At 34.6% G+C, this 25,672-nt stretch overlaps 1 protein-coding gene across 1 annotated transcript in view; it reads right to left on the bottom strand.

The window, feature by feature from the left end:
* The window catches only part of LOC118203645 (endothelin-converting enzyme 1-like), a 163,353-nt gene that overhangs the window by 26,434 nt on the left and 111,247 nt on the right, over positions 1-25,672 (bottom strand). Inside the window, exons 14-17 of the mRNA XM_085814138.1 lie at positions 22,233-22,297; positions 14,312-14,363; positions 14,117-14,178; positions 1,690-1,832 (exon numbers count right to left, since the gene is read on the bottom strand). Coding sequence (XP_085670264.1) covers positions 1,690-1,832; positions 14,117-14,178; positions 14,312-14,363; positions 22,233-22,297 — 322 coding nt within the window. The remainder of the gene's footprint in view (positions 1-1,689; positions 1,833-14,116; positions 14,179-14,311; positions 14,364-22,232; positions 22,298-25,672) is intronic.

Below are 25,672 nucleotides of genomic sequence, written 5' to 3'. Positions count from 1 at the left end.
TCAAAAAGGTGAAAATATTCACTGATAATGCCTCTAATTTTGTAGGAGCAAATTCTCTGTTGAAGGAATTCTACAATGTAATTAATTTTCCTGATAAAACTTTGGCTTCATATTTCACGTCTGAAAGAATAGACATGAACTTTACTCCTTCCAAATCCCCTCATTTCGGAAGGCTGTGGGAAGCCGGTGTAAAGTCCTTAAAGCATCACTTAAAGAGAACGATAGGAAATTTGCGTTTTACATATGGGAGTTTGAAACTATAATTGTACAGGTGGAGGGAATACTAAATTCGAGTCTTCTTACACCCATTTCTAATGATTTTGATTCTTATGACGTTTTGATCCCAGGTCATTTTCTTAATAGCAAGTTCAATATAGGCGATTCCGGAGCCATTGATAATAGACATAAATGAAAATCAGTTAAGCCGGTGTCAGAGAACAACGAAAGTAGTTCAGATTATTTGGAAGAAATGCTTGAATGACTGTTTAGGAACTTTGGCGCAGAGAACCAAATAGATGGTAGAGAAGGACAACATTTCTGTTGGTACTATGGTACTCGTCAAGGAGGATTATCTGCCAGTTTGCAAATGGATATTAGGTCAGGTTAAGTCTATCATGGATCTGGCAATAAAGTAAGAACTATTAAAATCAAAACAAAATCAGGAGAATTAAAAAGAGCGATCACAAAGATCGCCGTTTTTCCTATAGAAAACTGAAATGATATTTTTGCATATGTATTGTATTTTGTTCTAGTACTGTAATAGCTGTAGTTATAGTAACAGTATTATGTAGTTTATAAGTATATTAATTTTCTTTTAAGAATGTTTGTATAATTTCTTGAAATTTTGTAATTTCAATTCGGGGGAGTGTTAAAGCCATTTGAAGCCAGATGGCGCTGTTAATCGTTATTGTTTACAAAAGAATGTTATAACTTGGAGAGTTTGCTTCAATGGCGAAGCACAGAGTGGGTGTGGAAGCTTGAGTGTCTTTCACAAATTAGTAAAATAAAGATAATGATATATTACAAGCTAGTTTGTTAATTAGTTTAATTAAGAGTTACAGTCCATTTAGAATTTAGTTGGACCAACACTTTTAAATTTTAAATACACTTTTTGAATACACTTTTAAAGAAGATCCTTGGCTTCAATACGGCTGGTGTACAGTCCATACTTTCTGCTTCCTACTTTAAGAAGCCTAAACGTTTCTGAAGCGGTGCCCAAACTAAAAACTAGTGAACGGTATAGCTTCTTTATTAAGATCTGCTAGATTGTTTCTCGTCCCTCTTTCCAACTAATCTTTAAGCAGGGAAGGCAAAGTGAAAGGAAAAATAGCATTTTTCTATGCACGTTATTTTAATTTAAATGAGTAATGCATCAAGGTAATAACTGAAAGATCCGTGGCTAGAATTTAGGTAGAGAAACAGACTTTCGCGTTTGAGCTTTTGAAATACATAATAGCTTCTGCACTAACCCTTATTAATCCCATGTAATAACGAGTTGTATTTATTTCACCGTATATCAGTATAAATGGATTTTTTGACATAAATATAAATTTTCGAACAGTCAATGAGAGAAGCAGAAATAGAAAGAGAGAATAAAAGAGCACAGGCATATATCTATTATAATATATTTCTTATCCATTGCTCAAGATATAGGAAATAGAGTAAAAAGAGAGCCTTGATGCATCTTACCTTCATTCCATTACCAGTAGTATACTTAGCGTATTGTTCCAAGAAACAGTTGGTTTTAGTTTTGAAATGTTTGTTAGTATCGTTGCTCCAACCGTTGCCCACTATTTTACCAGAATAATCTGATAAATACTCTAGTATTCGTCCTGCAATTTTATTAAGGTTTGTAAAAACGGTTGAAATTATAGTGGAAGGAAATTCATAAATAATACCAAACATGGCATACTTGAAATATATTTTTTAAACATACAAATTTACCTGTTAAGAAACATATACTTAACTTGAATAAGTCATGAAAGCGGAAATATAAATTTGGATTTCGAATTCCAAGCATGAGTATAGTAAGGATGAATAAAATGAGTACAATACAGTAAGGATTTGAAAAGATTCTTAGTAAAATGAATAAGCTAAAGGAGTAGTCGTCAGAAAACATTTATAAAGGTTTCGGCAAAAATGTTATTTAAAGTTTCTGTAAAAAGTATACAATCACATATCATTCTGAATAAATGCTACTACAAAAAAGGGTATATATATAATACAATTTCTAATAGAACAATAAATATGTAGCATCTCTGAATGAATTCTTCAAAGATGCTGTCAGATTTATCAAAGCAGCACACATCAGATTCCTCTCATATTCTGGTAGGGTAAAGAAATGAAGTTTAGAAGGAATTCAGAAGAATGGCTTTCTAAACGTTACAAATGCTTTAGAGAATAAAATTTGCTAAAACAAAACCTGAAATTGTTTTCACTATGCACTTTTTTAAATTCCAGTGTTTGATAAATAAGGATCGACTGTTAATTTCCAAAATTTTCATCAGAAATATGTAACTTTTGTCTTTCGAAATTAAAGTTTCGAAAAGCAAAGTGTCAAAGTTATAAGTTCCTTTTTTTTTGCCAATAAATAAACAAATAAAATAAAAGCCAACTACTGTTTTATGAAAATTTTGTAATCGAACAGAATAAGCCATAATGCGAAAAACAGAAAGGTATTTGAAAATCACTATCATTGTAATCCCAATGTAATCTTTAGTCTTTGCTTGAATTGTTTATTAACTATGTCGCAAAATCTACCAACTTTTAGCCTCCTTCCCTCCCCCCCCAAAAAAAAAAATTCAAGTTCCTTCTGCACCAAAAAGCCGGATGGAAGGCTTCAGTTTTATCAGAGATACTACGCGAGCATCAAAGAAACCGTCCACCCCTTTCGATGGTAGAAGTTCGGTGTTGGCCGTTTCGGAACATTTGCAAACGCGCTTTTCGTTATATCCTGTTAGAGAGTTGAAAAAGGTCGTTGTAGAAACCATTGTTTTTCTGGGATAGGCTCTGAGCTTGTATAAAGACATCAGAAAAATTTTTGAGATTCAAATGTTTGAAATCGACCTTTTAAAAGCGTTCCCTGTAGTGAAAGATAAGGCGAAATTAGAAACGGAGCTTTTGGTAAATACCAAACGAAGGCAAAGAAACTGGTGGACATTATATTGAGAAAAGTGCAGTTGGTAAATTTGCTATGTGGGAATAAATCTGATGCAGAAGTCATTCAAATAATATCGCCGAAGCCGAAGGATCTCCTAGTTTTGATGAAACAAGGCGTTACAAAGTCGGCAGAATATTTCATCCATTATTAAAAATCTTCAAAATAAATCACAAAAGAGAAATAAAGCAGTGAAAGATAAGAAACTTTTAAACTATGTAAGGGTGTTATTGAGAGGGCGTTCATCCCAGAGAGAAGAAAATGCCTGTCACATCCGAGTGAATCTGGTGCTAACTAAAAAAATATTCTCTCCCAGTGATTCAAATGTTGTTTAACGGCAAAACTTCAGATGCATTATTGGACACGAAGGCGCGAAGTAGGTTTTGGAGGAAAAAATTTCAGGAAAACGATACAGATTGTTTGATGTGGCAAGAATGACCGTGACAGCGGCCAAAAAGAAAGATATTTTAAATGCGTAAAAGCGAGTGACTTTAAATGTGCAGATGAATGATGAGCACAAGAAGACTTTTTAGTCCAAAGGGGCTTTGTCCCTGAAGGACTATTGTTTTCGTTTTGCGATTTTGCGTCGGACTCATAAACGTCGGTTCACTTTTCAAACTGTTGCCACAAAATGTTAGAGTCCTGCATTATATTAGAAGAAATTAAATAATGAAAAATCTGCATAAATGATTGTCTATTTCTCTCATTGTGATAAAACAATGGTACATAGAGCCATCGAATTTTGAATGACGAAATCCTACTGCGAATATGGGCATATGAAATCCCAAATTTGGAATTTGTTTTATTATGGATTTTATATTTTGTAAAACTTTAACGAATTTTTGATTTACAAACTCAATGCTTTAAAAGCGAGAAATGGCAACGTTATATAGAAAAAAAATACTTTTATCTCCAGCTCGCGAGACTGTGTATATCGGAAATTCTAAAGATATGCTTAATTTAACATTATTTTGCGATATTGCTCTTGAACTGAATTTTATGGTTTAAGTGCAAAGAACATGATATTTAATAAATAAAGGTAACACTCAAAACGTTAAAAAAACGCCCCTTTGGACGTAATTTAAAATCTGAAACATTTCAGATTTTTTTTTTTTTTTTTTTTTGGTGTGTGTGTGTGTGTGTGATGAGAAAATTTTAAGCAGATGTAATATTGGAGATAGACGTCTTAAAATCTGCTGACACGAAAAGCAACTTTCAAAAAGATAAACTACAGCTTGATATGAACTCTTTAGTGGAGAAAAATGCAGCCGTCGGACTTGAAGCTGAAGGATTTGAAGCGTGAAAAGAAAACAGAGTTGGAAAGAAATTTCTTGGACTTGTTTGATACCTCATATTGGATCCATGTCTACTCGGTAGAAACAAGAAATGCTCCCATGCAGAGCAAAATCCGACCGCATACGACTAAGTTAAATTTATGCAAACAGTGTCAAATGAAACACAGTGCACCTAAGAAAGGTATTGTTGTGAAACCAATGATCAGTTTTGAATTAAACTCAATATGTCAAGTTGATCTGATAGATCTGCAGTCAAACAGAGATGGCAAATATAAGTTCATAATGGTGTATCAAGATCATTTAACTAGTTTGTCTAGCTACGACTTTTGAAAACTAAGAGAGCTGAAGAAGTAGCGAATAACGTTCTTGCAATTTTTTTAACATTTACTGCTCCAGCAATATTGTAATCAGATAATGGTAGATAATTCAGTAATCAAGTCATATCCGAAATAGGCGCTATGTGGAAAGATGTTAAGATAGTTTATGGAAAGCCTCGTCAAAGTCAAACACAAGGCTGAGTTGAAGGTGCCAATCAGGATATTCAGAATATGCTGATTTCATGGATAAACGATAACGATACAAATAAACGGACAGAAAGTTTACTCTTTGTTCAATTTGACAAGACCACTACATACCACGAAGGAATACGCCAAAGTCCTTTTGAAGCCGTGTTTGACGTGGAAGCAAAAAGAGGCATAACATCGTCTTTTTTGTTTAGCCAACAAATCGCAAATATCGAAACCGAAGAACAACTCGAAGAAAATTGCCAATACTTTTGAAACCTAAGAACAGCTTGAAAAAACTGGTAATACTTCTGAAAAAATTTCAGCGGTGGTCATACCGAAAACCATATTCCAAAGAAAAATATTGAAGAGGACTTGCAATCTACCACGTCTTCACATCAAGTTCTGACTGAAAAACAGCGGAATTTCCATAGAAAGAGCGGCTGCCAAAGAGAATCTTCAACTGCAAGCAACAAAAATGTTACAAACCTCACAAAACAATTTATTCCTGCTCAAATTGATGATACTCTATGAATACAAGTCCCTGATGTCGACCGTGGTAGTACAGATAACCGAAATGTGTTAGCGGTTGTTGGAATAGAAGACTCCGACTTCTACACTCACGTTTGTGAAAATTGCAACACCAAGAAGGAATCGTCATAATTGAATGCAATTTAATACACAGTTGAGTGGTACTGGTACAAATAAATGATTAAATGTTCAAAGCAAACAAACAAGAACAAGAGATCAGAATCAGTATTTTGTGTGGCCACCACGCGCCGCAATAAGTGCTGCTACACGACGTGGCATGGAGTCAAACAAAGTTTGAATGTCTGACTGAGGAAGAGCATTCCATATCGTTTGTACGCGTACCCAAAGTTCGTCTGCAGACGCAACAGGATGAGGATCACGAGCAAGACGCCGACCAATGACATCCCACACATGTTCAATTGGCGACATATCCGGGGAACACGCAGGCCAAGGAAGAAGCTGTACCTGCTGCGCTGCAAAGAAGGATTTAACAATCCGAGCAGTATGAGGGCGGGCATTGTCCTGTTCAAATACAGCGCCTGGCAAGCTTTGAAGGAAGGGAACAGCTTCGGGCTGTAGAACTTCACGGATATACCGGTTGCTGTTCAGATTGCCCACAATTCGTAGCAATTGAGATCGTCTATGATATGCTATGGCGCCCCAGACCATAACTCCGGGTGTTCGTCCACTGTGGCGTTCGATAATGCACTCCGGAAGGTGGCGTTCACCGGCATAGCGTCTGACACGAATGCGGCCATCATGGTACCACAAATTAAAGCGGGATTCGTCAGAAAACACGACATGCTGCCAATCAGCACGCCAGTCTCTATGCTGATTGGCCCATTGTAGCCGCAGGCGGCGATGGTCGTGCGTTAGGGGGATCCTGTATAAAGGAGTCCGTGCGCGCAGTCCACACTGCAGCAGACGTCTACGAATTGATGAAGCACACAATGAAACACCTGTAGCTATTGACCACAGTGCTGCCAATTGTCTAGAGGAAGCTGTACGGTCCGTCCGCGCCATGCGGACCAGGTGCCTATCATCGCGAGCTGACGTCACATTTCGGGGTCCACTCCCGGATTTCCGAGTTGTCCGACACTCGTCCGTCCACTGCTTCCAAACGCGCATCACTGTGCTGCTGTTACGCTGCACACGAGAGGCTACTGCACGATACGACAATCCAGCTTCACGAAGGCCGATGATTTTCCCTCGTTCAAACTCTGTAAGTTGTTCAAATCTCGCTCTCTTTTGTCGACGAGGCATAAGTACAGATTGAGTTAACGTTTACCACTAGCAGATAACCACCGATAACCATACACGCCTCGCTACAGCCGTCTATTTATTCGGATCCATCAGCCGTTCAGAGGGCGCTGCTCAGCATATGCATGCGCTACGGATTTGCAATTCTAATCATTTGCATATCATGCGCTACTTTGCATTTCCTGAAAATTTCAACTCACTTGCATAAGTCCTTCATGGTGTTGCGATTTTCACAAACGTGAGTGTATAAACTTGCGCCCACCAGCGACCGAACGGTAAAGTCGCTGAACACTGGTAGTTCGGTCCGAGGTTCGAATCCCGCGAACGGGCTGGCTGCATGGGCGTTTTCGTGGTTTTCCCCATGTGTAACGTGTATACGAGCCAGTTTCCCGTAGAAAGCCCTCCACGAAGGCATCCCTCCCCTTAGGCAGATAGCCCTCGTGTGCTTTGTCATAATTAAATACACCAACACCAAATATATCATCCACGAAAAGTTGAGGTATTTTTCGTTTTCCGTTTACCATGTTTAATTCTTCCTCTCTCAAGGAGCATTTATTCATTCTCTCAACTCAGCAAGTGGGAAAGATTGTTGGGCGTACGCGTTGTTATGTTCCGGTACGCAATAACAGCCCAAAAAATCCGTCCCATCATCGGCCAGGACACCCTCATTTATCGCCTCATAAGCATTCCTGTACACTTTTACATTAGTGTAAATATTTTGAAGAATTTTTAACCTCGGCTGCGAACTTAATTGTGTGTAAGCGTTTCCAACTCCGGTTATTCTAAAGGTAAGACATAATTAATTTCTCAGTCCCTTGGTATCTAAAATAATTTGCTATTACGTTTTTCTTGTATATTTTTACTGCATACTAACCTTTTAAAATTATTTACAGCATCTTCATTTTGTACGCACTTTTATTATTATTGTTATATTATTGTATTATTATGTACGCTACTGCATTCTAGATTAGCGATTTAGACCTTCGGTATTGGACTAAATTAGTTAATTATTTTATACTGCACTGTAAACACTTACTGCTCACAGACTGTCTCCCTTTATCAAAGAGTGCCAAACCCTCAAGGTTGTCCTTGGGAGTTTGGCTTCCCTTGTTCAACGCAGGGAGATAAGCTAAGACTGAAACCTGTACTTTGTTCTCTTTGTTAGTGGCCGATCGGGGGTGATTAATTTGTCGGCTGTATTCAAATTTGTCGATTGGGGGACCTATGACCCCGAATCGCCTCAAGAGAAGAAGGCTCGATAACAGTGTTAAGATCTTTGATTAGCCCAGGTTTGGGAATGTCCCTCCTTGGTGTAATGTACTGTGAAAGACTTTACTTATCCACTGATTTGCCTTGTGCATATATTTCCGATTTACATTCTAAAAATTCGTAAATGTTCCCCGACATTTGATTTTTTAATCTCAAACATCCCATATATTACAGATAGTGTGTATCAGCAATTTTCGTCTTCTTGATTCATGTCTTTGTAATTTTCCACTGTTATAACTTAGCTCGACATGGCGAGAATTCATGTTATTGAATAACTATTCTTTAACTATTCTAATCCTTTCTACGTTTGACCTAAATTTTTGATATTTTATTAATTAATGTCAATTGGAGCTTGTGAATCAGAACTTTGCTTACATATTTTAATGCATTTTTATAAATTTTTCTTTTGGCAGTTTTATCATCTCCGTTTTCTTTAAGTGCTTTGATGTGTTTCATAACTTTACTTTAAATTTAATTTTATTTTTGATATCACTGCTACTGCTATAGTTACATCATCAGCATCTTACATGGATTTACTGACTACATAGCCACCATGTTTGACCATATAAAAGTAGTAATTATCTTCACTGCAACGACTGTTTTAAGACGTCACCTTGTAAGGATCTTAAGTTTTACTAACGTTTATTTTTATTTTAAATCTTTACTATCACTTCTTATTTTCTACTTCCGGCCAGAATTAAAAGCTTTAACTTATTTATGCAGATTTGTCTGGCGAACGCCAAGTACTTAAGTTGTGGCTTTTTGCCAAGCAAGAAGAGAGGAAGGAGTTAGTCGAAGCAGGCCGCTTACCTTAGCAGTTTTACTCGGTTGCTGGTTGCCTTCCAGGCCAGAGGTTTAATCCTCGTGATAATTTTAAACGTATTGTAGTGTTAATAGTTCTCTGTACTACATACGGCTTCCTGTTAATATACGGCCAATCTTCCACGTAGGCCCTTGTTTATTATTCCAAAGTTAAGTTAGAGTTTAGTTAAATATTTTTATATTCTTACGTTCAGACCACAAGTAGTTGGTCTCTGTATTCCGAAGTACGGAAATTATTGTAAAGAGTGAAAAATAAAGGGTTTCGTATACCCTTCCTGTGTATCTTGTCTACTTCCCACATTTATTGGACGCAGCTTTAGTAAGCTCCCTGTTCCGATTCAGGTTCTTCAATGTTCCCCAAGCAAGTAAGGAGAAACACTGAACTTGATAACCTCGCCCAGTGCAAACAGTATTCACGCATTAAGGTCTATGAATGATATTTCTTTGTACATCTTGTAATCTACTGAAAGTCAGGGCACTGGTTTTTCGTAACATTTTCCTCTATTAGTGCTATAGTGCAAACACAGTGTTCAAGCAGTACCGTAACTGTATGCGATTTCTACGTACCTTCCCTCATACAAGTTTAGTGCTGTGAAAGTCTGTGCATTGTGCTTACGAAACATTTCCCTCCATAGTGCAAACTCAGTATTCATGTAATGCTCTTAGTATCAGTTTTTCATCGTACATTCCCTCATCAAGTGATGCGGTACTACGTGCATTCTCTTGTCGCAGTATTTTCCTAATTATAGTGCTACGGTGACAGTTCACGGACTACAGCCACCATCATTCTGTCAAGTGGTTAGACGGTACTGTCTAGCGTTCCCGTATATCTAGTATTGTGTATGCATAAAATACAGTCCCCAGTATATTGTCCATCAAATAGCATTGTAAGATAGTGTAGCCATTGTGGGTTGGGGCTTAATTACATAATTTACATAATTATTGCATCATTTCATGTACTTAAATTACTTTACAGCAGAACATACACTTACATTAGTACACATTACAAATAATTACATTAGTACACATTACAAATAATTACATTAGTACACATTATAAATAATTACATTAGTACACATTACAAATAATTACATTAGTACACATTACAAATAATTACATTACAAATAATTACATTAGTACACATTACAAATAATTACATTAGTACACATTATAAAATAATTACATTAGTACACATTACAAATAATTACATTACAAATAATTACATTAGTACACATTATAAAATAATTACATTAGTACACATTACAAATAATTACATTACAAATAATTACATTAGTACACATTACAAATAATTACATTAGTACACATTATAAAATAATTACATTAGTACACATTATAAAATAATTACATTAGTACACATTACAATTACAGATCTTTTAAAAATGTGCAAATGTATATTGCGCGACATCGAAATACAGTATTAACGCAGAAAGTTAAACATTAAAACAAAATACTGAGTGCAAATTTATTTCTTACTCTAGGCACTATTTCTATTATATCCTTATCCCCAAAATTAGAAAATGATAATTATATAATGAAGCATAGAGCAGCTCCGAGTTTTGCAAGCTTGTTGATAATTTGGGTGATCACCAGAAGACGTTGTTTTATCATAAATTTGCAGAAAGCTTGTGTATTCTTACTGGAGATTTTAGGTGGTGTCTGTGGTATGTGGACAGATGATAAGATGAAGGTGTAAGGTATCAGTTTCTTCACAGACAGAGATTGGTATTGCTTACGCTGTGTCTTATTAAAAATGTACGAGAAAGGGATCTTGACTTGTAATAAATCTTATTAAACTGCGGGGAAGTGATGTTGAGTTTGTCGCAGCTTGTGTAATGCAAAAGTATTTGCGGCTGTATTGTTCACATTCATCCCGCCCTATTTGCCGTTTGATTTTTACCTTGCCTTTCTGTTGCTTCTTCAGTTACCTTGCTCTTCAGTTGCTTCACCTTGCCCTATCAAAAAATGCCCTATTAATGAATAAAACAAAGTTAAGTGCCTTGGATTTGCCTTCTGAAATGGTCAATTTCAAGGCACTGCGGTTATCATAGAACTACTGGAAACTCATCAACATCATCTGCATAAGTTCTTGTGTATGTTAAGGCTAGGTAGTATTTAATATGCCACTGAAGGTCAGATTCCATTAGATTGGACCGACACATGATTCTTGTAAGCCTCCTCGGGTCTGTTTGCCTTATATGATGCCATTTTTATGCAGGATGGTTTGCTTGCGGTTAGAGAGGTGAGTGATGCAAGAAGTTTGATGCATGCTTGCCGAGCATCTTGCTTCTTTCAATGCATGTGTAATAGCTGGCTACCACAAAGTGTCAAAGGTGCTCTTAAGGTCGAGGATCAGAATGGCTGTCTGGTAGCCATTGTGCCTGTTCTCCAAGATGTAGTTATTTATCGCCATGAGTGCATATGTGTTTGACTACCCTTCTCTAAAGCCGTACTGGTATTCGCTGTTTGTGTTGCCTTTGTGCAAGTGATGCTTCAGGCGGTTCACTAGGAGTTTTTCATACACTTTTCCTCACGCTGATAGCCTGCATATTGGATTATAGGAATTAAATTAAACTGCATTCAGGGTATGTGATTTCATCGTACATCTCCTTGTCTAAGTTTAGAGTTATGAAAGTGTGTGCATTGTGCTCCAGCTTGTTCATATAGTGCTGTACAGCAAAGTCGGTTCTCATGAAATACTGCTATTAGTGTATATGAATTCATCGTTCGCAGCATGTTCTTACAGTGCTGCTTCTAATTTTATCTAAAAGCACAGTTTGTAAATTTTTTATCTCATTCGAGCAGCGCATTTTCATTATACATAACATAAACATTTTGCTGAAACTTGGTAGTTTTTTAAATCCAGTAGCTATGAATTTTTTAAAACAAATTCATAATCAAAATCACTGTTGCAAATTATCGAAAGATAACGAAGATCTGATTTGTGCAAAAATGCCACTACATTATACAAATTGCTTTACCCATCTAGAAATGAATGTTTCTTTTATGCGGAAGTAACCCCGCTTTTCGATTTCAGCGGAACTGTCGTGTGTGGAAGTACTACCAAATCTCTGTCAGCATGCTTTGGATGTAAACAAAACACACCCCCTGTAGCTACCGTAGCTCGGCAGGACTGCATCAACCGTAGGTGGGAGGACGGGGTCTTCTCTTGTTCTCACCTCCATGTTTCCCCTAATTACCAAGCACCCTATTGGGAATAATTACTTTTTCCGGGGCACTCTTTTGTTGTGTAAGATGTCGGTATACACGACTGAATACAAGATGGAAGATCCATGGCTTAAATTCACAAGAGGAGTAGTTAATTTTTGATGGCTTCTGTTTCGCCTACAACTAAACACCTCAGTGTCTTTAAAATGGCAGCCGAATTTAATTGTGGTAGATAGTAATTCATGACCGCCTGAATTTGATTGACTGGCTATCCTCCGTGGCGCTACTCGCCTTTAAGTGTATGTGTGTGGGTACGGATGAATCATGGAGGTAGGAGGTTAGATGGAGTAGCCCTAAACCGGTTTTCCCATACCCTGCTTTGAAACACTGGCGATCCCTTCTTTGGTGACCAAAACATTGGGTAATTTACCATTGAGTTCCATGAGTTTTGACACGATCGGATGTAAATATTGTGTAATTACGTCGGGTAAGGATTACAAAAATTAAGATCAATTATTAATATTAAAATTATGCATTATTTCTTTTCTATTTATACAGCTTCTTCCTAAAATACTTTCTTAAATATGACATGATTTTTTGACTTCTGAGGCATCTTTTGAATTGAAAAATATAAGTCAATTTATAATGAATGCTCTACTATTCGGTCCATTTCAAATTGCAGCACCTTTTATTTTAATAGCGAAATACTTTAAATAGTACTTAACTTTAGAATATTTCGGAAAGAGAATAAAATCAGGAATTTTTTTAAAATATTATCTGAAACTTGTAAGTGAGTTATTATAAAATGTAAGTGGAATAATTCTTTTAATTATACTTGGATTTTTTAACCTTTAATTTCAACAATGCATATTTCAAAACTCTTCTTTATTACTTTAAGTACGCATCTCATAGAAATTGCTTTACAAAACCTTTTACAGATTGCTTTCCAGGACGAACAATCCTTGCTTAAGTAGTTTTATAACGTATTTGTCAACAGAATGTCAATTCATGTTTACAAGTCAATGTTAAGGTTATTTAGATAACATATATAATGATTATAAATTTAGATACATTTAATAATTAGATTTCTTCACAGTAGCTTTCACAGTTGTTTATGAATGAATAAATCCTTCATTTCAAATACATTTATAAATAATTTAATAAATATTTACGTATTTTGTTAAAGGCAGATGCATACTTTCATACTTTTTGCATGCACATGCATAAATACCCATGCACATTTCATATTTTTCATTTCCGGCATGTGGAAATCTTTAATTTCTGCGCATTCACTATGTTTTTCGAATAAAGTAATTTACACTAATTTTAAAAAGTACATGTTACAATAATATGTAGATGTGAAAAAAAATTATTTTATTTAAAACATTTTGACGTTTGGAACATAAAAGTAGCGAATATTCTATCAAGGGTAGAAAGATGTATACAATTTTAAAGGTATGGTGAGATATTTTTCATTCTTTAAGCGTAACGTTTTTGCTAAAATCTATATTTTTGTAGTTCAACAGTTTAGAATTTTATAAAACAAATTCATAATCAAAATTGCTATGCTTAGTTATCGAAAAATAACCAAGATGTGATTTTTGCGTAAATGTCACTAAACTATACAAATTGCTATTATCCATCACACTATGAATGTTTCTTTTATACGGAAATGTCCCGTTTTTCGATTTGTATGGAACTGTCGTGTGTCGAAATACTATCAGAGCGCTGTCAAGTGAGCTTCTGAATGTAAACAAAAAACACCCCATCTGGTGACCGAAGCTTCGGAGCAGTGCTTCACTTCTAATGCCGGATTGGCCACTCCTTCCTTTCTTACCTCCATGGGATGAATGTAAGGAATTACCCCATTTTCCCTTCAGTGTTCTAATGTTTTCCCTTCAATGTTCTAAGCAGGTTCAACTAATCACTTACAGCACAAATCATTAAATGCTTCTTATTCTGGCCAGAGAAAAGACACGTTTTCACGGTCTTGGATGATTAGCAACCTCTTGAATCATAACTTTTAGAAGCTTGTATCAAAATGGATTTAGCTGTTAAGAATTCTAAAGCAAATCTAACAAATAATTACTTACCATTGAATTGATGCGTAAGTTCATGTCCAAAAAGAAAACCTACACTTCCAAAATTCAAGTATCTGAAACAAATGTAGTAAACAATGTTAACTTTCTATAACATTTCAAAAGTTGTCTAAAGAAATTAAGTTTAAGGAAAATAAATACATTTATTTGAAGGAAAATTGATATATATTTATGAGACAGGTTACTAACTTTGGTCGATCCTTGTTGAACAAAGGGTCTTGGAATACTGCAACGCTAATGTCTGTTGAAATAAAGTTGTTAATAAGAAATGTACTTTATTAATGAATTTAAGTAAGGATTTATTTCAATTTCAATATTTTGAAATACCGATGATGTAAATTAAAAGGATTTTCGAAGACATTTTTTTAAAAAAAAATTGGAATTATATATCATTCGTAGTTGCAAATACATATTTTAAAGACAAAGCACTTCAATTCCATGCATTCTATGCATGCAAAAAAAAAATGTTGCATGCAAATCTGTTTATTTCGGAAACACATAACCTGCAAGAAAAAGATAACATTTTAATTTCGGTAATGGTAAATTAAAAATCCATTGGAAAAAATACTCCTTAAAAAATTTTAAAGGATTAATACACGAAGAGTATTACTGTTAAGTTACTGAGTAAGTACTGTTAAGGTTACTGATAAGGTTACTAATAAGATTACTGATAGCTCAGGTAAGTTTTGTAATCTTCGGCCTTGCATTATAATTGTCGGTATTCGAATACATATGTCGGGTAGATTTGTGAGCCATATACTCATTAAGTTGAATTGTGTAGTCCTTTATTACTAGCTTAGTTTCGAATTTGAACTTACTATTACTTTATCTAACGTAGCCACAAGTGGTTCGTTGGATTGCATTTATGTTCCAGTTCTGATTTAATAAAACGATTTGTTTCAAAACCTTTTTACAACTTTTCCGTTTTGTCCAGGCATAGCGATAATTCACGTAACGTTGGTAAGGAGTTTGATATTAGTTTTTTTTTTTTAACAAAACATGATAAAAATTATAACATCTTGGGTGAATTGTTTTTATTCTATGAGAAACTCTGCTTCAGTATCGGAGCAATGAGCGCGACAATATTGGAAGAGAGCGACGCCCAAACTGAGGAATTTTGTAGGATAGTTACAGGAATATGATTGTGTCGTTAGCTTTCATGTTAGCTTGGTTTGCTGAATTAACCTGCTACTTTCAAACGTTTTCGGAAAATTCTTGGAGAGTAGTTCAATTTGACATGTGTATGCTATTTATTAATTTCTATTAAAGTAATACACATCGAAGTTTCGAAATTTGCTCACTGAATTTTAGTTGAATACAAAAGCATTACTGAATAATGCATTTCCAGGTTATCGCTTTGGTATCTGCCATAGATTGGCGCTCACGTAGTTTCGGGTGGCTTGAATTGTGTAAGAGTGTTACCGTTTCCTCATATCTGGAATATAAACGTTCCACATTTTAATTATACTAAATAAAGCTGAAAGAAATGTAGTCTGCTAATGGAGATTTAAAATTTGCTACTGAATGCGGGGCAAGATAGGACATTCACTGTTTATTGTTTTTCTGTTATAAGATGGCTGAATGGTTGACTAAGTGGCTACGATACATAAAACATTAGTGTCTGTAGCATGCGAGAAATGGTAACATGTAAAGTAATGTTGATCAGTCTTTGAGGATTAAAATCTGGTGAGTAAGCTGGATGAACATGACAGGTGTATATTTCTGATTAAAGAAACCCAAACATCTTTCCTTAAAATACTGTTTCTCGCCGAATGCTCAAATAAATGCTGTGGTAATTAACTATATGTAAGATAGTTGGTTGAAGTGAATTAACTTGCAGTACTATAGTTTCGAAGGTTTAGTAGAAACATCTGCTTTAGCTGCGAGAGTGAAAATCACGGACAAGAGATACCTTCGTAAGTGAAAAACAAGAGGAAGAAATGCTAAAATATTTTAGCTAAACGACAGTAAAAGAAGAGCATAATTTTATCTATTGCTGAAAGCCCAAGAAAAGCAATTAAGAGGGAAATTATTTAAAAGATATAAGTAAAGCCGGATTAGACTTTGTATTACAAATTCAAACGGAGAGATTCTGATGCATGTTAAATGTCTCTAGGAAATGCAATGCGTATTTTTTTTTTAATAATTTACACTGCAGATAAAAGAAAACATGATTTCTTGATGAGAAATGATCGGGAATAAAGGATTTATGATTTGTTTCAGAATATAAATTTCTTGCTGTTTGGTGCAAAATTTCAAGGTTCTCCTTGTTTGACCAATTTATGTATTTACCCTTTGAAGGCCAACACGCCCGAGACGTCCTTTCATTCACAGACCATAGCCGCCCGAAACCGCCGAGATTGTAATGTTTTCTTCCCTTCCCTTAAGGTATGCAGTACCAGATGCAGTTTCCCCAAATGCATTGTATCACTTTATTGCAGATAGCTTGTCCTAAAAGGATTTATTTGCGATTTTTTATATTTAGGTTGCGCGTGACTTTTGAAATCTTTACATCTGTTTGTGCGTTAATGGACGGGGAGGGAAGGAAATTGATGTGAATCTTGAAAGTCATGTCGGGCGTTTTGATATTTAAGCATATAAGTTAGCGAAGGCTTCGTTTTCCAAGTGTTAAGCTATAATGTTAACACAAATGATTCACTCGTTTTGAAAAGGCTATATTTTCAAAAGTATTTTACGCCCACATACGAAATATATATGAAAAGAACCACAAACTCACCAAGTGTTTTTCACTATTTCACCAAGTTTCCTGTATAAGTGGAACGTTCCTTCTTCTCAGAATATCATCTTGGTGGCGAAATCTTCGTCCTCCAATGTTGATGCAAAAATCTATTCGACAGGCATAATACTGCGGCTTTAGTTGTTGCAGGAGCTACACATAGTACGGTTTGAAATGCAAACGTTGACGCAAAGTCTTCCACGCAGTTTCTAGTGGTATTCCGAACATCTAGTCTGACAGGATGAACATCTGTACAACAATTTTACAAAATGTATGGAATGAGCTTGATTATCGTCTAGACGTGTGTCTTGTCGCCAGAGGGACTGAGTATTTGTAGAAGGTGTATAAACTTGGTGAGTTTGTGGTTCTTTTCATATATCTTTCATGAGAGTACGTAAAATCCTTTTGAAAATATAGCTCTTTCTAAACAAATGAATCATTTGGCTAACCCTGTATATCGACAGAGAACACTATAGAAGAAGAACGCATAACTTGTATAGGATATAATAATCATTTTAACATGATCAATTCCATGTACGAGACATACGAAAATGCTGAAACTGTGTTGACTCGCCAGCTACGAGATAACTCGTTATTGATCGCCTTACCTAAATCACCTAGAACGAGTATTGTTGTAGCAAATGCATACAGAAAGCAAAAATTTTTTTCCATATGTCACGTACGGGTATACTCGTGTGAATTTATTTACTGGTTAAAAGTAATCTGTCATATGTATATTTAAATAATAAAACATCAGAAAATAAAAGCAGAAGGAACACAGATAGGATATTGGGCTAGGATAAACGTATGTACCCTTTCAGCTTCGACAGCGGACGCGTTCAGGATGGAACTGCGGGATATCGTCAGAAGGACAAGGAACAATACAAAAGTTAAACTTTTGTAGAAATGTACACTTTATACCTAATTCGCGTAAAAAATGGAATAAGAAAATGACAATGAGGAAAATAACAATAAGATAAAAATATTTATTCATTAGAACCGTTGATACTCAACCCAAAACTGACTTCAAGCAGCAAATTGTGAATGAACAGGAAATGAAACAATAAAAAGAAGCCCGCTTCTCTTTCGCAGGATGACAGTACTTTAATTGCGAGAGTAAGTAAATTAAAGAATATTTATGATATACGATAATTCTGAAATTAGATACACAACATATGACACTGACATTGAGAAATATAAAAGGGAATGAGATGCACTAAGTTCCAAACTGAATTGTTAAGCAGCGTCAAGTAAATTCATGTTTGGGAGAGCCTTAAAAGCAAACAGGGTGAGTAAATTTCTAGGGTTTGCTAAATACCCATGACGACCTTATCTCAGTTTCTCTTACATGACATGACTTCCCTCGAACATTTGATCACAGGAGTAGTTTCAATATTCTTTCACTTAAAATGCGTGCCAGTAACTTACATCAGTTATTTCCTTAATAACTTTAGTTCACCATTTGAGAAAATAAGACTTCATCTCTCAATAAAAGCAATATTCAATTTGTCAACATTTAAAATGCACAACAAAGTACAGTGCCATGCAACCGGGATAGTGCTAGTGACTCTAACTGCCGTAGTGAAGGGCCAAGCTCTTAATTCCGCAAAAGGCATGCGTGTTTGTAGGTGACAGTGTTTGTGCAGCATGAGGCCCTCAAAATATGCGGTGGGCGGAAAGTTCTCTCGAGAGTTTCGTGGTAGGGAAAAGGGGGTGGAAGAGGCGCTCTCCTTCAAAATTCGGAGACAAAGCTTAGCAAAATAGTACTGTCATATGTATGGTGCCGCAAGGTTCTTGCCGTTAACAGGTGCAATTTTACCTCCTTGCCACGATACAAGTGACATTAGTTACAATAACAGCAGTAAAGCAAAGTCGTTTGAAACTGAAAAATGGTATGTAAAAAAAGATTCTTCGCCTCCCTCCCAGTTTTTGAGAGGCATATTCTAATCTTTATAGAACTTCAAAAATAAGTCTAAAACAGAAGTTTGTAGATTTACTTACTCTAAGTGTACTAAAGTAATGCTATTTTCATATACTAATTTAATTAGAGTAAGCTAACTACTTGTGGGCTGTCAGTTACAAATTCCATCTCGGTTTAGGTCGAGGGACTCTGCGAAGAGATAATTCGAGGGTCTGATGCATGCCTTTCTAATCCTATCCTCAGCTCCTGAGAAGATTCTCGTGTCGAGAGATTGTGTGCTTCAAAAATACTACAATTAAAAGTCATCCCCACTTTGCTTGAAAATTAAACTCAATCCTACAGCATGCAAATCGATCAACCTGCGATAACAACAATACTCACCGAAGGCATGAAATATGAAACACATGTAGGATTGTATACATTTTGCCTGAATACGTATTATTTATAACTAAAAAAATTAAACAGCTTTCTCTTTACGAGGATTTGTTTTCAGATAAAGTCAATGTAATTTTAAATGTTTCAATTTTCATTAGTTTGGAAAAAATGTACTATCTCCATTTGAAATTTAGAAACTGTATTCTTTCTCTATGATTATAAGACTTACTCTTCTTTTTCCTCCTTTTTTTTCTTTAATGTACTAAGTAATTGGAGTACTGCAATCGCGAAAACTTTTGCGTACCATATTTAAAACAAAATATCCATCTTTACCACGAACATCTTTAGACGATGTTTTTGAATGACATCTGTGCGTACGAACACAATAAAGGATTGTTTTTCCAAAACAGATTGCAGATTGCATTTAAAATTGATTTAGAATTTTTTTCTATGACGTCTGTACGTACATTCTTATGTACGCATGTATGTTTCTCGCATAACTCAAAAACTATTAGTCGTAGGAAGTTGAAAATTTTTCTGCATGGGACTGCCATAACATGTAGCTGTGCACCTCCCTTTTTCACTACAATCTACCGTACCAAACTTACTGTATATATATTATATATATATATTATATATATATATTATAAGAAACGTAAGAACAATACAAAAAAGACCAATTTTGGTCAAAATTTGTGCGCAATGTGCTGCAAAATTAAGGAAATGAGAAGATAAATTGTAGTAAGCTCGCCAAAAAGATACCGAAAGCTGTGGCTTCAAGAAAACTCCAACATAAGCATATTCAGTAGTTATGAAAAGTGTGAAAAAGGGAAAAAAATGTATATTTACAAGTTCGAATAATAAAAGCTATATACTAAATATTTTCGGAAATTTTAACACAGTATTAAAAAACAAATCAATTGAATGAGGTACTAAATTAGGCTATATGCGAAATAAAAAGTAAATTATAAAACACAGTAAAATACTAATCGATGAAACAAGGTAAAAGGCAAAAAATATATTAAAATTAAAAATTAAAAAGCGGAAAATGGTTAATTATACCAATTAAAGGTCTATTTTGGCTTTTCAAGGGAAATTTTTAAATGAACATCGAACTAAGCTGACTCCAATACGCGTTTCGCCGAAACAGACAATTAAAACTTTGCGCTACAAAATTTTTTAATTAATTAAACAAACTGTCTAAATTTTTTTTTTAGTCTCAATTCTCTGTTCCAATTTCCCGACGCGTCCGCATATATTGACACATTAAGGTGCAAAAAAATGTAAATGGAATTCCGATGTACAGCAATAATAATAAAAATAAATAGCGGTATGCTATTAGTCAAAATATACAATAACGTACGGGCTGGACCTGCAAGCTTAAAGAATTAAAACTTTACAAACGAACCTGAAATTAAATTTAAAGGAAAAAGGAAAAAAATAAAACGACAAACAGTGTGGGTCCTACTAAGACCAAGAAAAAACTTTTAGAGAAATATTATAAAATCAGACCTGTAGCAATGCTGTCTTCTCTGGTGACGAGGAAACTTGAAAAGGGTTTGTATTTCCCCTTTGCGCTTTTTAATGCTCTCCAACTTGTCGTGTAACGTAGGATGGGGTAAACAATGTCACTGGGCAATAGCCAATGTCAAGAGACTGTATATATATGTATGTTAGAGAAATTTTTTACAGCAAAAATATCCCAATATCATTTCCACGCATCTGCCTCCTCTTGATATCGTTGAATCAGATTTTGATTGTATTCCTTTTCTTCGTTTTTTTATGTATTTCTGTTGCATTTGAGATATCTCGTGTTTAAAAACGTAATTGATTTTTTTAACATTTTTTATTGGAAGTTTAGGGATTGCACTGATTTTAAAGTTCATTTATTTGTGGAATTGGGTCGAAGTTTATTACTGTTTCAGTCTCTATCTGTACGAACCCCCTCTTACCCAGCTTGGTGAGTACTGCGTTTATTTTCTTGTTATATGTTTGTGAACTCTGCATTTTTTGCTTTAAAATGATTGAATTGTGTTGTTGTTATGTTCAGATGAAGTCTTTAGATAATCTGCATGCAATAGTTGCAGAATTAATAATTTAAAAAGATTTGAGTAGTGCTAGGACGAACAATGCTGCCATCATTTTTACATTTAAAATTCTTAGAAGAATAGAGAATTAAGTCGGTGCACCAATATCAGGGTCTTTTTGCCAAGCCATTTCGTGCACCGAAAATTTTGTCTTCATTTACCAAACTGCTTGGTTTTTGCACGCAAACTGTAATTTTAAATCTAAAAATTGTTTTTCAGTTGTATTTAGTGCCTTGGGCTGTAGAGTCATTAGGTTATTTTGAAACAGGAGACATGAAAATATGTCCTCGCCAGGATTCGAACTCTGGAATTCTCGAATACGTGTCGAGTGTGCTTCTAATTACACCAGGAAGACATATGCAAAGAAGAGAGACTACATTTTATATATTTTCCGTTTTGAAAGGACTTTTAGGTATTAGGGTACCCAATCACTAAATCCTGGTGGAAACAAATTATCATCCACCACCTTTTAGTTCGGGCGTCAATTGTGGAGTCATTAGGTTATTTTGAAGCAGGAGACGTGAAAAATGAGGAAAGCCTTCTCTGGAACTCAAATACTGGACTTCTGGAATACGCATCGAGTATCCTTCCAATTGCACCATGAAGGCATGAGGGAAAGGAGGAAGAAAATTCTTTATTAGGTTTTCTGTATTTTACAATTTTTAACGAAGATGCTTTAAGTTTTTGAAATTTTTGGTTGTCCGGAAGTGAGAACTGAATTCATTGAATAAGAAATATATCTCTAACGAAATATGATTAATTGAAGTGCAGTAAAAATATGTATAATTTAATAGGCCGTATAAGGAAGTCATAACATGTCTATATCACGTATTTATAATATTAATTTTATTAGAGATAAGTGTTTCTGTTTTTCAGAATACCTAAATTAATTTTTCCTTTTTTTACTAAAACTAAAATATATCATTCAGTCAAAATTATTATGAATAAAACTGTAATAGTAAAGAACAAAGGAAAAGGAAAAGTATTCACCAATTATGTTCTTCACAAGATCAATAGCGGCACTTGAGGTGATTGCTAAGAAGAACGGATCCCATCTGCAAAAATATATTTTAAAGTAAGACATAATTGTAATTTTTAAATAAAACGGATGTCGTTTGGTAAAGTTTATAATAAATGTCACAAATAATTTATTGATGTTGTCACAAATAATTTATTGATCGGAAATACAAAAATCTATTTTAATTCGAATGATGCAAGAAATATCATGGTTGGACGAAACTGATTCAATAAGTAATTTATGTTCAGAAGCTACACAATATAGAATAGTAACTTGTGTAAAATTAGTGGAAGCGTTTAATGCACTTACCGTGCATGTTTCTCTTTTTATCTTACGCTACTCGATTTTAATTTTGAATACATTTACAGTAATATATATATATATATATATATATATATATAATTATGTGTAATAATGTTATTAATACATATATATTGGAAAGATAAATGGAAAACTGTAATCAAAATATGAATTTTGTAAATTATTGTTAAATGAAATGAATCATTACGAAATAAAAGGAAATATTCGTTTTCATAAAATTAATCCAAATTAAAATGTCAACTAATTCACTATATGCATCACTATTGAGAGTATTGTTAAGAATAACCTTCGCAGGTCATTATATTTTAGCCTGATTTGTTTCGAATGACAAATATTAACATATTGGTAAGCGTATGCTTATGTACTAACTTTCATTGTATTCTGAATTTGCATGAAACGAATGGAATATCTTTGCTTACTAAAATCTGATAATTTTTATAAAGCATTCTAATTAATGGTTTCTTATTTGCAATTAATATTACGCAAAATTCACTTTCCGGGATTACCAAATGTTGAGTAAAATTAACGAGATGACATATGCGATATAAATTCTTGCATCTCATACGCTGTAGTCTGTTACTTTAAAATATGCACTTCATGCCCCTGTCAAACCCTTCTTCCCTATTTGTGATCTTAATTTATGTTGTCATCACAGTTCGTCATTTATCTTCTCCAAGTCATTTGAGACTGTAATTTAAGAGAGCCTTAATTCGCGTGCTTTTCATGAAGCGAAACACGCCAGATAGAAATAAAGGAGAGAAAAAACTTAAAGAGACCTTTTTTTTTATTTTACAGCTTTTGTTTCTATAATTATGAGTCAAAGCACACGGAGGAAAATTACATTGAAATTCGTATTTTGAACTAACAGGTCGTTGCTTCTGTCTATCATAAATGTTTTTATTACATAAAAATATTTTACATAAAAATTAATTTATATTACTCTTTAGCAGGCGATTTTGAACTAGAATTTTAATTAATCGTATAGCGGGATGCCCATCCTACACATAGCGCTTGCGTAAGCTTGCATATAATGCTTGTATAACAGTCACTTGTTATAGCCTGCACATAACGCTTGTTAACAGTCACTTGGCCCATCATTCACATAACACCTTCACATCCTTCACATAAAAAGAAATTTAAATTACTCTTTAGCAGTGATTTTGGTCTAAATTTCAAATTCATCATATAGCGTAATATCTATCCTCCACATAACGCTTAAATAACAGCCACTTATTTTAAGTCCCATCTTGCAGATAACGCTTGTGTAGCAGTCACTTCATATAGCCAGCACATAAAGTTTGTTAACAGTCACTTGTCCCATCCTGCACATAACGCTTGTGTAAAAGTCATGCTTTTAGTGATAAATGTTTCTACACTTCAGGATTTCCTGCCTGAGTCCTTTACACCATTTGGTAGTTTGCGATTATATTATCATTTCCCATACTATCTCACCGAAAGTAAAGCTTGAATGACAGAAACATTGACGATCTCGTAATATTTGTGTATTTGCTAGCTATTATAAAAGCCATCAGTTTCCACGTATAACTAAGCAAGATGATAGTTAGGTTATGCATGTTGTAAAATCAGTTTTAAAAATATTACCCGCTTTAATAATAGAGAGAGAGTTTATAAATTTTTGGAACGTTTTAAAAGTCGTTTAATTAATGTTTAAAATTAAATATTAGATCAGATATTATTATTTTCTGGTGTGCATCGTGATTTTAAAGCTTCGTAAAATTTCAGAGGTATTGATTTCCATTTGTCTTCCACTGCTTTCCAGAGTCGTAATGGGTTTCAACTTAGTAACAGCTATTTTAAAGATAACAGAGGCAAAATTTTAAAATTGTTTCGGTTGCTGTCAAATATAGCAGAACGAGTAAATAAGAATAGAGTTAAGGTTATTCGTAGTTTGTATTGTAGCGAAAATTGTTCCTTTCGACCCATCGCATCGTGGCTCAGTGGATTCGAAAACCAAAAGCTCCCGATTTCGAAACCCACCAAAGACAAGTTACTTAAAAATTAGTTCCGTTTAAATTTCGTTCCTGTTTATTTATTTCATTATGTTATATGCAGTGGAGAATTTTGTCCATTTTTGAGAGTGTTCCAAGTCTAGAATGTTGTAGCTCGTTTATCAGCTGTATATAAGCGGTTACTCATTCAGTTCGAGTAATGAGTCTTGAGTTCTTGCTAAAGAATAAGGCCGATAAAATCTTTAGTTCTTGATAAAGAATAAAGTAGATTCGAATAAAATCTTGAGTTCAGACTTGAGTACTTGCCTCTTCATTTTTAGGATAAAATCATTTACGAGACAATATAAAGAATTATCATAAGCTCTGGAGTAGCTGTGTCAATGAGAAGATATTTGTTTTGAGGAGAGCTTCACATGATACTATCCGGAAGACGCCAGCTGTATTATTTCTTGGCAGAAAGTTAATTACAATTCTGAGTAAAATACTTTTTATTCAAATGAGGGCTCCGGAATTTAAAATGAAAGATTTTAAAATGTTAGTAGATAAAGTCATAATTCGGATATATTGGAAAAAAAAGACTTTTTCATAATTGAAAGATTTAGGCGGTAGATAATATATTTAAAGAAATAAGAGAGAAGAGGTGGTTGCTATTATTGACTATTTAAAAAGTATTATAATATTTAAAAGGTATTAAAAAATATTTTGCAGGAAACCGATCCTTACACAAATGCAGTGCCAGAGAGGAAATGCATAGAAATTTTATCTACCTCGAAAGTTCAATTCCCGGAAAGAAAAAGACGGGTACCACAAATAATGAAGCAAAGAAAACCGAAGCATTGAAGCAGAAAGAGGAAACAAATTGTAACAGGAAAAAGGACGGCTAGATTCAAGAGCTAGTAAATTTTCAAAAAAGAAACATAGAGTATGGCCGTTGCAGTAGATCCAGGGAGCTACCGCTACATAACCAGTGCCAGCTGAATTGTCAACGAAAGGTTGACAACGATTCCACGTTCCAAGAATAAATGTCAGCGAGGGTTCTTCAAGCAAGCTCTACGTCGGAAACGAAGGAAGGAGAAGAACAAAAGTATGGCTAGCCAACGGATGAGAGCGCAGCAGAAAAC

This window comes from Stegodyphus dumicola, chromosome 3, assembly GCF_044657685.1.
Source record: "Stegodyphus dumicola isolate Sdum_Otavi_A_Nest chromosome 3, ASM4465768v1".
Taxonomy (NCBI): Eukaryota; Metazoa; Arthropoda; class Arachnida; order Araneae; family Eresidae; genus Stegodyphus; species Stegodyphus dumicola.
Note: the sequence above shows the minus strand (reverse complement) of the source record. Positions and strands in the feature narration are given on the sequence as shown.